A 13,666-nucleotide genomic window follows, 5' to 3' on the forward strand; every position below is an offset into this window, starting at 1 on the left:
GCCATCCTGGATGAGCTGCACTACCTGAGCCACTTGTGTGGGTTGTAGACTCCGTCTCATGCTACCACTAGAGTGAAAGCACCGCCAGCATTCAAAAGTGACCAAAACATCAGCCAGGAAGCATAGGAACTGAGAAGTGGTCTGTGGTCCCCACCTGCAGAACCACTCCTTTATTGGGGCTGTCTTGCTAATTGCCTATAATTTCCACCTGTTGTCTATTCCATTTGCACAACAGCATGTGAAATGTATTGTCAATCAGTGTTGCTTCCTAAGCGGACAGTTTGATTTCACAGAAGTGTGATTGACTTGGAGTTACATTGTGTTGTTTAAGTGTTCCCTTTATTTTTTTGAGCAGTATATTTAGGACTAGCTTTCTTTATTACTTGCCACCCATTCTAAAACTGACTGCAGCTCTTAAGTCTTGCAGGGATTTCACTTACTGTGGTAGCTGACGTGTATAGTCATCAGCGTACATAGACACACAGGCTTTACTCAATGCTAGTGTTAGGTCATTAGTAAAAATATTAAAAAGGGTCCAAGACAAATATCTTGAAGTACGCCAAACTCTACCAGGTTTACGTTAGGGTGTTCTTCAATGGAACACTCTCTGTGTTATGTTAGATTCACTATATGGCCAAAAGTATGTGGACACCTGCTCCTCGACATTCATTCCAAAATCATGGGTATTAATATGGAGTTCATCGCCCCTTTCCTGTTATAATAGCCTCCACTATTCTGGGAAGGCTTTCCACTAGATGTTGGAACATTGCTGCGATTAGGCCTGGCTCGCAGTCAGCGTTCCAATTAATCTCAAAGGTGTTCGATGGGGTTGAGGTCAGGGCTCTGTGCAGGTCAGTCAAGTTCTTTCACACCGATCTCGACAAACCATTTCTGTATGGACCTCGCTTTGTGCACGGGGGCATTGTCATGCTGAAACAGGAAAGGGCCTTCCCCAAACTGTTGCCAATAAAGTTGGGAGCACAAAATCGTCTAGAATGTCATTGTATGCTGTAGCGTTAAGATTTCCCTTCACCGGAACTAAGGGGCCTTGCCCGAACCATGAAAAACAGCCCCAGACCATTAGTCCTTCTTCAACAAACTTTACAGTTGGCAGCGAGGTTTACACCATTCCAGCTGACGCTGGCATTGTGTATGGTGATAACTGATCTTAGGCTTGTGTGCGGCTGCTCAGCCACGGAAACCCATTTCATGAAGCTCCCGACTAACAGTTCTTGTGCTGACGTTGCTTCCAGAGGCAGTGTTGCAACCGAGGCTAGACGAGTTTTAGCACTTGGTGGTCCCGTTCTGTGAGCTTGTGTGGCCTACCACTTTGCGGCTGAGCATTTGGCCAGGGCAGAAATTTGACAAACTGACTTGTTGGAAAGGTGGCATTTTATGCCACATTGAAAGTCACTAAGCTCTTCAGTAAGGCCACTCTACTGCCGGTGATTGTCTTTGGAGATTGCATGGCTGTGCGCTCGATTCTATACATCTGTTAGCAACGGGTGTGGATGAAATAGCCAAATCCACTAATTTGAAGGGCTGTCCACGTACTTTTGTATATATAGTGTAGGTAGGCTAACTCTCGATCCACGATATGGTAGAGGATGTAAAGCCATAACAAACGTTTTCAGAAGCAAACTGATAAAAAAGTCAAAGACTGCACTGAAGTCTAACAAAACCGCTCCCACAATCTTCTTATCAATTTATTTCAGCCAATCATCAGTCATTTCTGTTAGTGCCGTACAAGTTGAGTGTCCTACCCTATAAGCGTGCTGAAAGTCAGTTGTTAATTTTTTTCTGTGAAATAGCACTGTATCTGGCAAATACAATATTTTCCAAAAGTTTACGGTCGGTAGCAGCCTGACAGATCGGCTGAGTGGCAATATAGTCCGCTACCATACCATCCTAAGTAATTTTCCATCCAAGTTGTCAGTACCAGTAGGTTAGTAATTATTGATTGACAACAATAATGAAAACAATACTGCATTTTGCCAGGACATTTGGGCTATTTTGTTAAATGGAAATCTGCTATGGTATAAACAGTTTTGAGTAAATAGAACTTTGTTTTCAGAGAAAGAGTTACCTTGGCAGGTGCACAAAAAGGATGATCCAAAATAGCACGGGAGACGATCTGATTGGACATTCTTGTGGTTGTGCTTTGGTTGACAGGACATTCAGCCAATCGACATTTTGTAAGGGGAGGGGTCGATGTTTATTCAAACCATCAGCAGTGTGTAATGCCAGGAAGTCCAGACAGTTTGCTTTTGCCACCGAATATATTCAATGGACGAGGAACCGGTACGTGCGAACGCTTTACTGCGCCTTTGTCACTTTTACAACTGTTAGTTGTCGGTCGTGGTAACAAAAACAAAAAAAATCTGTTCACGTTATTTAAACTGGTTATAAAGTTGTTCAATTGTGTTTCTTTCGAGCGACACTGGACGAGACGCTGACTTTAGAGTGGTCAGTGTATGGCTATTTTCCCAACCCTCCCAGTTTGAAATCCATAATCGCGTTTCTGACATTTTGAGTCTGACATGGCAGATTTAACATTACAGGTAAGCACAGATTGTTTTATTTAGCCTAATTGTGCGCCTTTTATCGAACTGTTCTTCAGCTAGTAGAACGAAGCAATGGGTAGCTAACTTGACAACTTTTCTTATCGGTTCAGTTTGCTGAGCAGTTGGCTAGCTTGCTAGCAAGCTGACGTCAATTTACTATCTACAAAAGCATCTCTCTCATCAAGATGTGTTTCTACCACTGTCTAGTGAAAAATCCTTGTGAATAGCACCAGACAATGGAGGGGTTCTGGTTAAACTGGTTTCCCCACTTTACTTAGCTTTTATTAATTACGTTTTCATAATGCGACAATGCAGCCTGGGAAATATCAAAGTAGTTAGCAAACTATATCAACCTGTTTGTTTCAATGATTCGTGTTACTGTTGACAGTCAGACAGGGGTTTTTCCACTTGTAACCAGCCAAAAACTCCATTGGCTGACATGCCGCAGAGTTATATCTACTCTCGGTTCTCTACTTCCCAAGCCATAACACTGCTCCATCACCAACTACAATGTACCTTTCTTGAAATATCCAGTGCTAAAAAGCATAAATGAGTAGTTACAGTATTAATTCTGATTTGGCCGGTGGATGTCAGGGTGTGTCAGAAGTGTGGTCAGATGATTCAGTGTTTCCCTTAGCCTTTAGGCAGGGAGGGTTGTTCTTCTATAGAGCTTTCGTCTACAAATGTTCTGATTGGACAAAAACTGGTGCCACATGCAAACACAACACATTGGCTTATATTGGCCCGGTTGTTGCAATTTGCTCTTATATAAACCGTTGCCAACTTGCCACATTCCATTCATCAAAAGTTCCATCCCTCCCAAAGCACCTGCCTGCGGGCCGGTTGGAGGGGGACATCCTGGACCCGGAGTTCCAGCAGCGGCTGGAGGACGCACGCACCCTGCTGAGGCAGGAGATCCAGCGGGAGCTGAGGATCAAGGAGGCGGCCGAGAGACTGCGGCGGGCCGTTACTAACCGTAAGAGCGCCGCCGAAGTGGAGGGCCAGCTGAGGGCGTCGAGCCGCAAGCTGGAGCAACTGCACTGGGAGCTGCAGGAGCTCAACACCCGTGCCATCACCCCCAAGCCCCAGAAGGACAGCCCCACAGGTAATAATCATGACTGTTCTCAGATCTGAGGTTTTCTGTGAAGCTGACTTCTATGGTTGACAATGACCATAGACATGGGAGTTAGCTTTACAACACATACAGGCTAGTAATAATCATGATGATCATCATGACAATATTATCTTTTGACAAATTATGCTCAATCTGCCATCTAAAACAGATACTATTAGTAGTAGGAACAAGTAATTGTACGTTTTTGTTGCAAGGAATAGGCTAAGACTAATAGATCACTGTATAGGCTTTTTCAGCAACTGTATCCCAAACTTTCTGTCTTGTCACTCACTGCTTGTGTCTCGGTCAAAGCAGATGACAGCATGTCGCCTGACCCATGTCGCTGGGAGGAGGTGACATCCCCGCTTGCCGGGCGCATCTGTGCCCTGAAGAAACAGCTCACCATGGAGACCAAGGTGAAGCAGGGGGCCGAGAACATCATCCAGACTTACGTCAGCAGCTCCGTCAAGGTTTGGCACACACATTTACACTATACATCTGTCAAATGAGCTTTCCATGTAACACATGCCACTAAGGTCAATGTTTGGGAAACCACTATACTCACCACATGAGTGAAGAGCCAATTCAATTAAGGCATTTATAGTGCCTCAGCACTTTTGTTTTGGACCAATGCCAGAAGGATTTTAGCACTCTGTCCCCCCCCAAGACGCACACACTCCTTTAAAGTCCTCCTTGGGTGATATTGACTCTGTTGAAGAACAGAATACATCATGCTGTCTAATGTAGTGGCTTGTATATTAGACACAAGGCTCCCATTTGTTTTGTCATTTTGAATGTTCAGTAGGCACACTGTTGAACTCTGCACTGGCAGCTAGTGATTTATGCCTCCACTGTTCTGTGCGTTTCAGACTCTGCTTGTGTATGGAGTTCCCACCACATGCACATACTCACACACACACACTCAGTCACTCAAACTTGGAGATATGCTCACACAAACATAAACCCAGTCGGCTCAGAAGAAGGGTGTGTATGTGTGGACTTCTCTCCTCCCGGCTTGGCGACAGCAGCAGACCATGTGACTCTATGCCAGCCAATGTAGTTATAGGGTATAGTCAGCCAGGGTCCTTCCAGGCACAGAGGTAAACTTGTCCTTTGGAAGGAAGTCTGTTTCCAGAGGGAGAAAAGCAAGGAGGAGGGACGAAGTTGACTGAAGGAGGATGCTCTCAGCATGCTGTTGTTCTGAGAAGCTGGGTGTCTTAAGTGTTAAGAGCGAGTGAAGGGGACAGAAGGACCGAGTATGGTGGTCTGTGTCGCTAGCCAGTGAAGAGTGGATAAACTCTGTAAATGAGCAGCCCAGGAAGGACACCCCGACAAAAGGGGGGGGGGTAACTTATCGCATATTCTTTACAAATGCTGTTATGAATGAAAGAAAATTGTACCTACACACACTGAAGGCTATATCATAAGGTGAATCCAGCAATTTGTAAGTCGCTCTGGATAAGAGCGTCTGCTAAATGACTTAAATGTAAATGTAAATAAAGCCAAAACGTCTGTGTACAGTGAAAATAATTAAAAACATTGAATAATGAAGAAAGCTTTATGCGACATCTTTTTGAGTGTGAACCCATTACACCTCTCTGCATTTCAAGGTGAGGCCAGAGAGCGGCTTGTGAAACGATTAAAAATGTAACACTAGCCATAATCCTAACATTAAGGGTTTTAGGCCCATAGGGTCTGAGGACGTTCATAAATTAGGACTTTTGTAAAGGGAAGAATTCTAGCAAAAATGTTCTACCAATGAAATGTGACTGTTTAAAGAAGTTAAAGTGGGCTTATGTGTGGATGCAGGCTTTTGTTCCAGCCAAGCAGTAAAACACCTGAGGGCTCATTTCTAACATTTGCGGCATGAGATTTTCTACTTAATTTAAGCCTACGTTAATGCTTGATTCCTAAAATGAGTAAGGTATGCACGATTTACTGTAACAGTGAGTAAATCTGCATACTAACAACTACGGTGCGGTGCTGCAGAGAGCACCTCACCTGCCTTGAATTGTAATTTAGATTAGTTTGTTGCTAACGCAGCATCTGAATCAAGCGGTAACTACACCGCTTCCCTTCCCCATCTTCTCCATTCATGAGAATGAAAGGATTGGCTAGGTTACACCACCTTACTTTTACTTTGGAAATCCTATGGGGACACCGCCCGAGAGTGTTCACATCAGAGGAATGTTGCTGCTTGTAAAGGGTTGGCTGAGCTGTCAATTAAAACTTGGCAAGGCAGAGTTCTCGAGGGCCCCATTCATCATGATGTCGTGGACTTTGAGGGAAGGCGTGTTAGTGGAGATGGGTGTTGGCTAGTACGGGGCGGCAGGTAGCCTAGTGGTTAGAGCGTTGGACCAGTAACTGAAAGGTTGCTGGATCGAATTCCCGAGCTGACAAGGTAAAAATCTGTCGTTCTGCCCCTGAACAAGGCAGTTAACCCACTGTTCCTAGGCCGTCATTGTAAATAAGAATTTGTTCTTAACTGACTTGCCTAGTTAAATAAAGGTTAAATAAAAAAATAGCACCATGCATGTCAATGAACATGGGCACTAGGACTGCTGTAAGTGGCCAATGCTGTTAAGGGATGCTGTATCATGGACAAGTGAGGTACAGGACATGGCTGACTTGTGCACTAGTTGGATATTTTGAGATGGAACTGTCTTGTGTGGTCTCCCCTCCCAAGGACCGTAAGATGCTGTCCATGGCCCAGCAGATGCTTCAGGACAGCCGCACCAAGATTGAGCTGCTCCGCATGCAGATTGTCAAAGTCACCCAAGCTAGAGAGGGGGAGCGGGAAGCCACAGAGACAGATGGTAAGAGATGATATATATATATACACACACACACACAGGTTGTGTGTGTGTGAGCTTGTTTGTCCTTTGCCATGTCTTGGTTATACACTACATGGCCAAAAGTATGTAATTAGTGGACACCCCTTCAAATCGGCTATTTCAGCCACACCTGTTGCTGACAGGTGTATAAAATCGAGCACACAGCCATGCAATCTCCAAAGACAAACATTGGGAGTAGAATGGCCCGTAATGAAGTGCTCAGTGACTTTCAACGTGGCACTGTCATAGGGTGGCACCTTTCCAACAAGTCAGTTCGTCAAATTTCTGCCCTGCTAGAGCTGCCCCCGGTCAACTGTTAGTACTGTTATTGTGAAGTGGAAACATCTTGTAGCAACAACGGTTCAGCCGCGAAGTTGTAGGCCACACAAGCTCACAGAACAGGACCGCTGAAGCGTGTAGCATGTAATAATAGTCTGTACTCGGTTGCAACACTCACTACCAAGTTCCAAACTGCCTTTGGAAGCAACGGCAGCACAAGAACTGTTCGTCGGGAGCTTCATGAAATGGGTTTCCATGGCCGAACAGCTGCCCACAAGCCTAAGTTCACCATGCGCAATGCCAAGCGTCGGCTGGAGTGGTGTAAAGCTCGCCGCCATTGGACTCTGGAGCAGTGGAAACGCATTATTTGGAGTGATGAATCATACTTTACCATCTGGCAGTCCGACGGACAAATCTGGGTTTGGCGGCTGCCAGGAGAACGCTACCTGCCAACTGTAAAATTTGGTGGAGGAGAAATAATGGTCTGGGGCTGTTTTTCATAGTTTGGTCTAGGCCCCTTAGTTCCAGTGAAGGGAAATCTTAACTCTACAGCATACAATGCCTTTCAACTTTGTGGCAACAGTTTGGGGAAGGCCCTTTCCTGTTTCAGCATGACAATGCCCCCGTGCACAAAGCGAGGTCCATACAGAAATGGTTTGTCGATCTGTGTGGAAGAACTTGACTGGCCTACACAGAGCCCTTAATTCAATCCTACCGAACACCTTTGGAATGAATTGGAATGCCGACTGCGAGCCAGGCCTAATCGCCCAACATCAGTGCCCGACCTCACTAATGCTCTTGTGGCTGAATGGAAGCAATGTTCCAACATTTAGTGGAAAGCCTTCCCAGAAGAGTGGAGGCTGTTATGGCAGCAAAGGGGGGACCAACTCCATATTAATGGCCATGATTTTGGGATGAGATGTTCGAGCAGGTTTCCACATACTTTTGGTCATGTAGTGTATGTGTTACTGTACATTTAGTGTTTTTTCCAGTGCCGTTCTTTTAATTGTTCGTCCATTGGTGAATAAATGCTCACCCATTCCTCCTCCTCCCTCCCTGCAGGCCGTCCCTCTGAGACGATCAGTCCTCTAGAGCTGCGGGTGGCTGAGCTACGGCACCACCTGAAGATCGAGGCTGCAGTGGCAGAGGGGGCCAAGAATGTGGTCAAGCACCTGGGCGGGCGCAAAGTGCAGGACCGCCGAGCGCTGGCAGAGGTAGGGCACCAGGATATAGCCGAGGTCTTTAGAGGAAATCTGGTAAATACAGGTCTGATTCCTTTTGGGTTGCAGCTTAAAGATGGAATCTGCAGTAGTGGGAAACGGCGCCACTGTCCGTCCCACAGACATTGTTATTGGTTTATTTTTTTTGACGAAGCAGAAGTGGGGAGCGTTGTGCTTCAAGGTAAAAAAATGTTTTAAATGCTGTACTTATGTTGCCTTTCTATGCAATGATGTCTGTCAAGTTGTGTATGGTTCACACTGCAGCTCTTTGCCCAAACTTGAAAAAGGCCTTTAAGGACTGAAGGACGCAAGGGACAACTCAATTTTCTTCTGACTTATTTTATTTCTTTAGTCAGTTAGTTAGTTAGTTAGGTTGATAACCGGTTGAGTCTCCAGAATCCTAAATGAGCTGAATGTGTATGGATGAGAGTCTCCTCTTCCGTGAAGGACTTCCAGTGAAATGCTTTTCCACCAAACATTTCACCACCTGCTATCACAAAGGTGCACCAGTATATATGTTCCCCAGGGAAACACAAGCTAATGATGGGTTCCACAATGCATACACTCTTTCGCCCCCTGCTGGTGTTTTTATCTTTGAAATCAGTTGAAAATCTGAACGCCTTGAATATGAATACCTGTCTTTTGACGCAACACCTCCCACTTGATCTCCTGGTTCTTGAACCCAAGGAGGTCACATCGGCTCCATCTTCGATCGCTTTACTTCTGCTCTTCTACAGGTAATAACACAACCAAACGCCTGACGTCCCTGTGAAGAATTGTAGCAGGGATTTTGGTTGAACGTTTCTTTGCTTTGTCTCCACAAACATGCTTCAAAGTTGAGATGGGATAACTTGGGAAGGTTCGTATATTTGCATCTCTCACAATGCCCTCCTTGTCAGCGTTGACATTGACGACCCTACCAAGCTTATACTGACTCCTCAAAGCGTTCTGGTCTGCAAGCCAGACGACGTCTCCAACGGCCACGTTTCGCTGCTTTGTGTGCCACTTACTCCTCACAAACAGGTTAGGTCCAGCCAACTGACTCCACTTCCTCCAGAACCAGTTAACTTCTGCTTGAATGACTCTTAACCTTTTGTAGGAGTAGTCTTCAAACTCAAAGCTTCCTAAGTCTCCCCTAGGTCCAGTCCTTCCAAGCAGGAGAGAATTAGGGCTGATGTATTCTATGCAGTCCTCCCGGCTCTGAGTCCTGGCATCTATGGGCCTTTCATTGGCAAGGTTAGCAGCCATGAACATAAATGTTTGAAACTCACTCCATGTGAAGAGTCCTTCGCCTCTCATATTGTGCAAGGCCCGCTTCACAGTGCGAACAGCTGCTTCTGCAGCACCATTCCTGTGAGGGGAGTCTGCTGGGTGGATCTTCCAGCTCCACTCTGTTCCATGCTTTGAAGCTTCATTTTCAAGCTCAGATGTAATTTGTTGATCCAGGAAGTGGTAGAGCTCTTTGAGGGCAGGTCTGGCACCCACAAAGTTCTTTCCAGGATCTGACCACAGTTTCTTTGGATGCCCTCTCAGTGCCGTGAATCTTTGGTAGGACAGTAAGAAGCCTTCAGTTGACTGGTCACTGACAACATCTGTGTGTATAGCTCTGGATGCCATACAGCAGAAGACAATTCCCCACACCTTGAGCTTGACTTTCTTTCTCACCTCGTCCTTGACTTCATATGGTCCAAATAAGTCCACCGTTGTGTACTCAAATGGTCTGGCTGGTGTTATACGCTCGGGTGGAAGGTCACTCATGATCTGTTGGCACTTTCTGGCCCTAGCCTTTCTGCACACCACACAGTTGTCAACTCTCTCTTTAGCCAGCTTCCGGCCTTTTATCACCCAGGCTTTCTTCCTCATCCGGAGGAGTGTACCTGCTATTTCTTCATGGTTTGCATCATGGGCCTCTTGGGCTAGGAGAGTGGATATCCATGCCTCATATGGTAGAATTGGTACAACAGTCTCGTCCTCATCAAAGATCTTGAACCTCCCTCCACAAACCAAGAGCCCAGTCTCTTCATCTCTGTAAACAGCGAGTCTGTTGAGAGTGGTGCCTTGAAAGGTTATACCTTCTTGTGCTGCAAGGAACAGGTCTCTTAGTGCATCTTCACACTCCCCAACAGTGAGTACAGCTTGTTTGCCTCTGGACTTCCAGTTTGTTGAAAGAATTTCCTCCCACTTTGGTTTATCTGAGGCTGAATTCCTGGTCAACACTTCTTTCCATTTCGTTGCAGCTCTCCAAACCCAGGCTGTGACTCGGATCAGCCTGGTCAGGCTGCTGAATTTCCTGATGTCAATCAGTTTTGTTACCGCAGAGCCAGCTGGTGGTCTTCGGATCTTAGTCTTAGGTTCATCTGGGTTATTTTGCCTGCTTTGCTGTGCATCACTCTGACTTTCCTGCTGAACTCCCACTTCAGGAAGTACATCATTCTTGTTTCTCTTGGCCTGCGCTCTGGTCAGTGCTGCAGAGAAATATTTCCTTTGAAGTTTGTTTATGCCTTCCTTGGCATAAGCTGCAATTTCTTTGGCTGACTTCTGTGGCCACTCTTCCATGGGTTGCCGCAGGAACGCTGGAATTTTGCCACATGGAATCTTCTTGGAGGTCTTCCGGGGCTGCCCCTCTTGTTATGATGTCAGCACTGTTCAGGCCTCCCGGGATCTACCACCAGTCTTCGACGGATGTGGATTTCTGGATCTCTCCGACTCTGTTCGCGAAGAAAGATTGATACCCATAACTGTCTCTCTGGATAGCTCCCACCACAGTTTGACTGTCCAGCAGATGGAGCCATCGTTCAATTTCTATATGACTGTGTTTTTCAATGTACTTTCGAAGTCGTGCTGCGCAGACAGCACGGCAGATTTCAGCTTTCACTGCCTCCCCCTTTTGGTCCAAAGGTGTGTGTTTTGCTTTGGACTCAACCAACCTGACTTGGATGCCTTGCTCGGTTTCCCATCTGAAGTACACTACAGCTCCATAGCTCTTCTCACTTCCGTCAGAGAATGTTATTCCCCAAGGTTTACCAAGCCAGTTGACTGGTCTGAGGCTTCTGTGGAAGGTGATTTGGCTAAGACGTGTGTACTCCTCAAACAGTTTGATGGCTTCTTCTCTCAATTGTTCAGACAGAGGTTTGTCCCACGTGTTTCGGGTCAGAGTTTTGCCTCCAGCTTCTTGAAACGCCTTTCTGACAAGAATGGCACCCTTTTGTTTGGCAGGTGTGACGAGGCCTATTGGGTCATACAGGCTAGCTACTTGGCTTAGCCGTTCTCTTCTCGTCAGTGGGTTTGGAGTTTTCCCTCTCACCTCTTCTTCAAGGAGATTTTGTCCGACTCTCATCATCCTTTTTCCTCTTTGAGAAATTGATTGAAGTCATAAGGTGCAGTTTGTCCTCTTCAACAAGGTATCCAACTCCAAGGGCTTTATTGTCTCCTTTCCTCATCTGGTTTGGGAGAATAAGTACTGTGCCTGACACCGCTCCTTGTTCTCCTGGTACGATCTCCTGCCTCCCGCTTTGGCCTGACCGGACCCAGGGTTTGAGGAAAAATCCGCCTGTCCTCAGGATCTCTTCAACTCCTTTGGTGTCCTTGTCCAGCTTTTGTAAGTCATTATGGGAAGTCAGGATGTCATCGACATAGGCATCCTCTTCAAGGATCCTACGTTCCTCCTCCAGGTGAGCGAACATGGTCAGTTTTGCTGTCTCTCTCATGGCCAGTTGTGCAATGCACCCTGCTGGTCGATCGCCAATGTTGACTCTGGTGATGGCATACTCTTCAATCTCTTCCTCCTCAGTGTTTCTCCAGAGAAATCTGTGGAGATGCATCTCCAGGTTTTCTAACCACACCGAATTGTACATCTTCCTGATGTCGCCAAGAGCAGCATGGACACCTCTTCTGAACCTGAGTAGTACTGCTCGGATGGGATTGAGGACATCAGGCCCTTTCAGCAGCAGGTCATTCATGCTGACCCCTTTAAACTTCTGGCTGCTGTTCCATACCAGTCGCACAGGTGTTGTGACAGAGTGTGGGTTTGGCGCCACCAAGTGGCTGACATACCATACTGGTCCTTTCCAGCTGGCGATCATCTCTTTGGTGAGTTTCTTTGCTGCTCTTCTCTCCACCATTTCATGCACTTGAGCTGTGTATGCTATTTTCCACTCTGGCTCTTTCTTGAGTTGTTTTTCTGTTCTTAAGAAGGTGGCTTCAACCCCACTCCTGTTGTAGGGAAGGGAACTTGGATCTTGAATCCAGGGGTATTTTGTGTCCCAGTGCGGTTCATCGCTGTGAGCATCTGCTTTGATGTACGTGAGGCCTTTCCTTATGATCTCCAGCTCCCTTTCCTCACTCAGAGTCATTTCCTTGCCTCCTGGTTGACAATTGCCGCACCGGCATCCTCCACACTTCGGTTCGCAAGCTGCTCCAATGCTATCCCATTTCCACCAATCCAAGAACTCTCTGCGAGCAACTGTGCTTTTGGTTTCAGCTGTGAACTCTTGTGTTTTAATTATCTCTTGATACTTGACAGCGGTTGCTCTCATGGATCGAGCAAAGTGCGTTCCAGACCTGTGCGCGGCCATATCGACTTCTTCAAACAGATCTGGATGTGCTCCACCAACAATCTTTCCTAGCGGGCTCCAATCACCTTCACTCTTTGCGGAGCAAGTCTTCCTTCGCGGTGGCTTATCAGTAGCTCAATGCTCTCCGGTCTCCTCAGATCTCCTAGACTGACTTCTGGGAAGAACTTCTTGAGTTGCTCAGGTTTGATGACTCTGTGGATGTTGGCAATTTCATTCAAACCATAGCAGACAAGCTCATGGGCTCTTTCTGTGCCTCTAGGCATTTTGACCCTCACTCTGAGGAGATATCTTCTGGTTTTAACCTTCATGGCCATCGCCCCCAACTCCATGGACGACTAAAGTGATGTTTTCACTTCGAAGATTTAATCTCCTGGCAGCTCTGTGGGTGATATAATTTGTGTCTGATGCCAAGTCGATCAGGGTTCCAATTTTTTGTCCTGCATTGGCAGTTACCTCGAGCAGCATTAGAATAACTGGCAATTCTTCTACTGCACCTGACACAATCTCTCCAAGCTGGATCTTTTCACCACAGTTTGTCTTTGCGGTGATGTTGGTGAACGCTCTCTTGAATTTGTCCGCCATCTCTGGGGAGAGTTTAGATAGAAATTCTTCCTGCTCCTCAGTCCGCGTATGCCTTCTCACATTGAATTGTCTTCTTTCTGAGTCACTCCTCCTGAAGTCTCCCTTCAGGCATAGAAAGAAATGGTGGTCTTTTTTACAGTTTCTGTTCCTGCACAGGTATGTCTCTTTGCATTCATCATCTTCTCCATGACAGACCAAGCACCTCTTGCAGGCCCCAAGCTTTTCTACAGCAGCCAACTTTTCCACCGGTTTCAGTTCCTTGAAACGCTTGCAAAATAATATATTTTCTCTCTGCTTTTCATCACCACACACAACACAGCCTCCTTTCGTTGTGGACCGCGTGGACGCATATTTCCTCTCCATGCAAGCATTTCTCTTTTCTGGCCTTTCACTCACTCCCACTCTGCTAGGCTTGCGATTGCATTTTGGACTTGTGTTTTCACACTATCCCACCGTAGCTCAAAGCCATCTCTGTTTACAGCGGTAACGGGTATCTGAG

At 46.3% G+C, this 13,666-nt stretch overlaps 1 protein-coding gene across 2 annotated transcripts in view; it reads left to right on the plus strand.

Moving 5' to 3' along the window:
* Positions 1 to 2,232: 2,232 nt before the first annotated feature.
* pkn3 (protein kinase N3) overlaps positions 2,233 to 13,666 on the plus strand; it is a 28,926-nt gene continuing 17,492 nt past the window's right edge. Inside the window, exons 1-5 of one of the 2 annotated variants that reach the window (XM_014143065.3) lie at positions 2,233 to 2,561; positions 3,390 to 3,669; positions 3,991 to 4,148; positions 6,365 to 6,494; positions 7,854 to 8,005. In XM_014143065.3, the coding sequence (XP_013998540.1) occupies positions 2,541 to 2,561; positions 3,390 to 3,669; positions 3,991 to 4,148; positions 6,365 to 6,494; positions 7,854 to 8,005 (741 nt within the window). In that variant the 5' untranslated portion in view covers positions 2,233 to 2,540. The remainder of the gene's footprint in view (positions 2,562 to 3,389; positions 3,670 to 3,990; positions 4,149 to 6,364; positions 6,495 to 7,853; positions 8,006 to 13,666) is intronic. The other variant, XM_045693178.2, reaches the window with a different exon arrangement.

This window comes from Salmo salar, chromosome 01 (assembly GCF_965601325.2).
Source record: "Salmo salar chromosome 01, fSalSal1, whole genome shotgun sequence".
In the NCBI taxonomy this organism is placed as follows: Eukaryota; Metazoa; Chordata; class Actinopteri; order Salmoniformes; family Salmonidae; genus Salmo; species Salmo salar.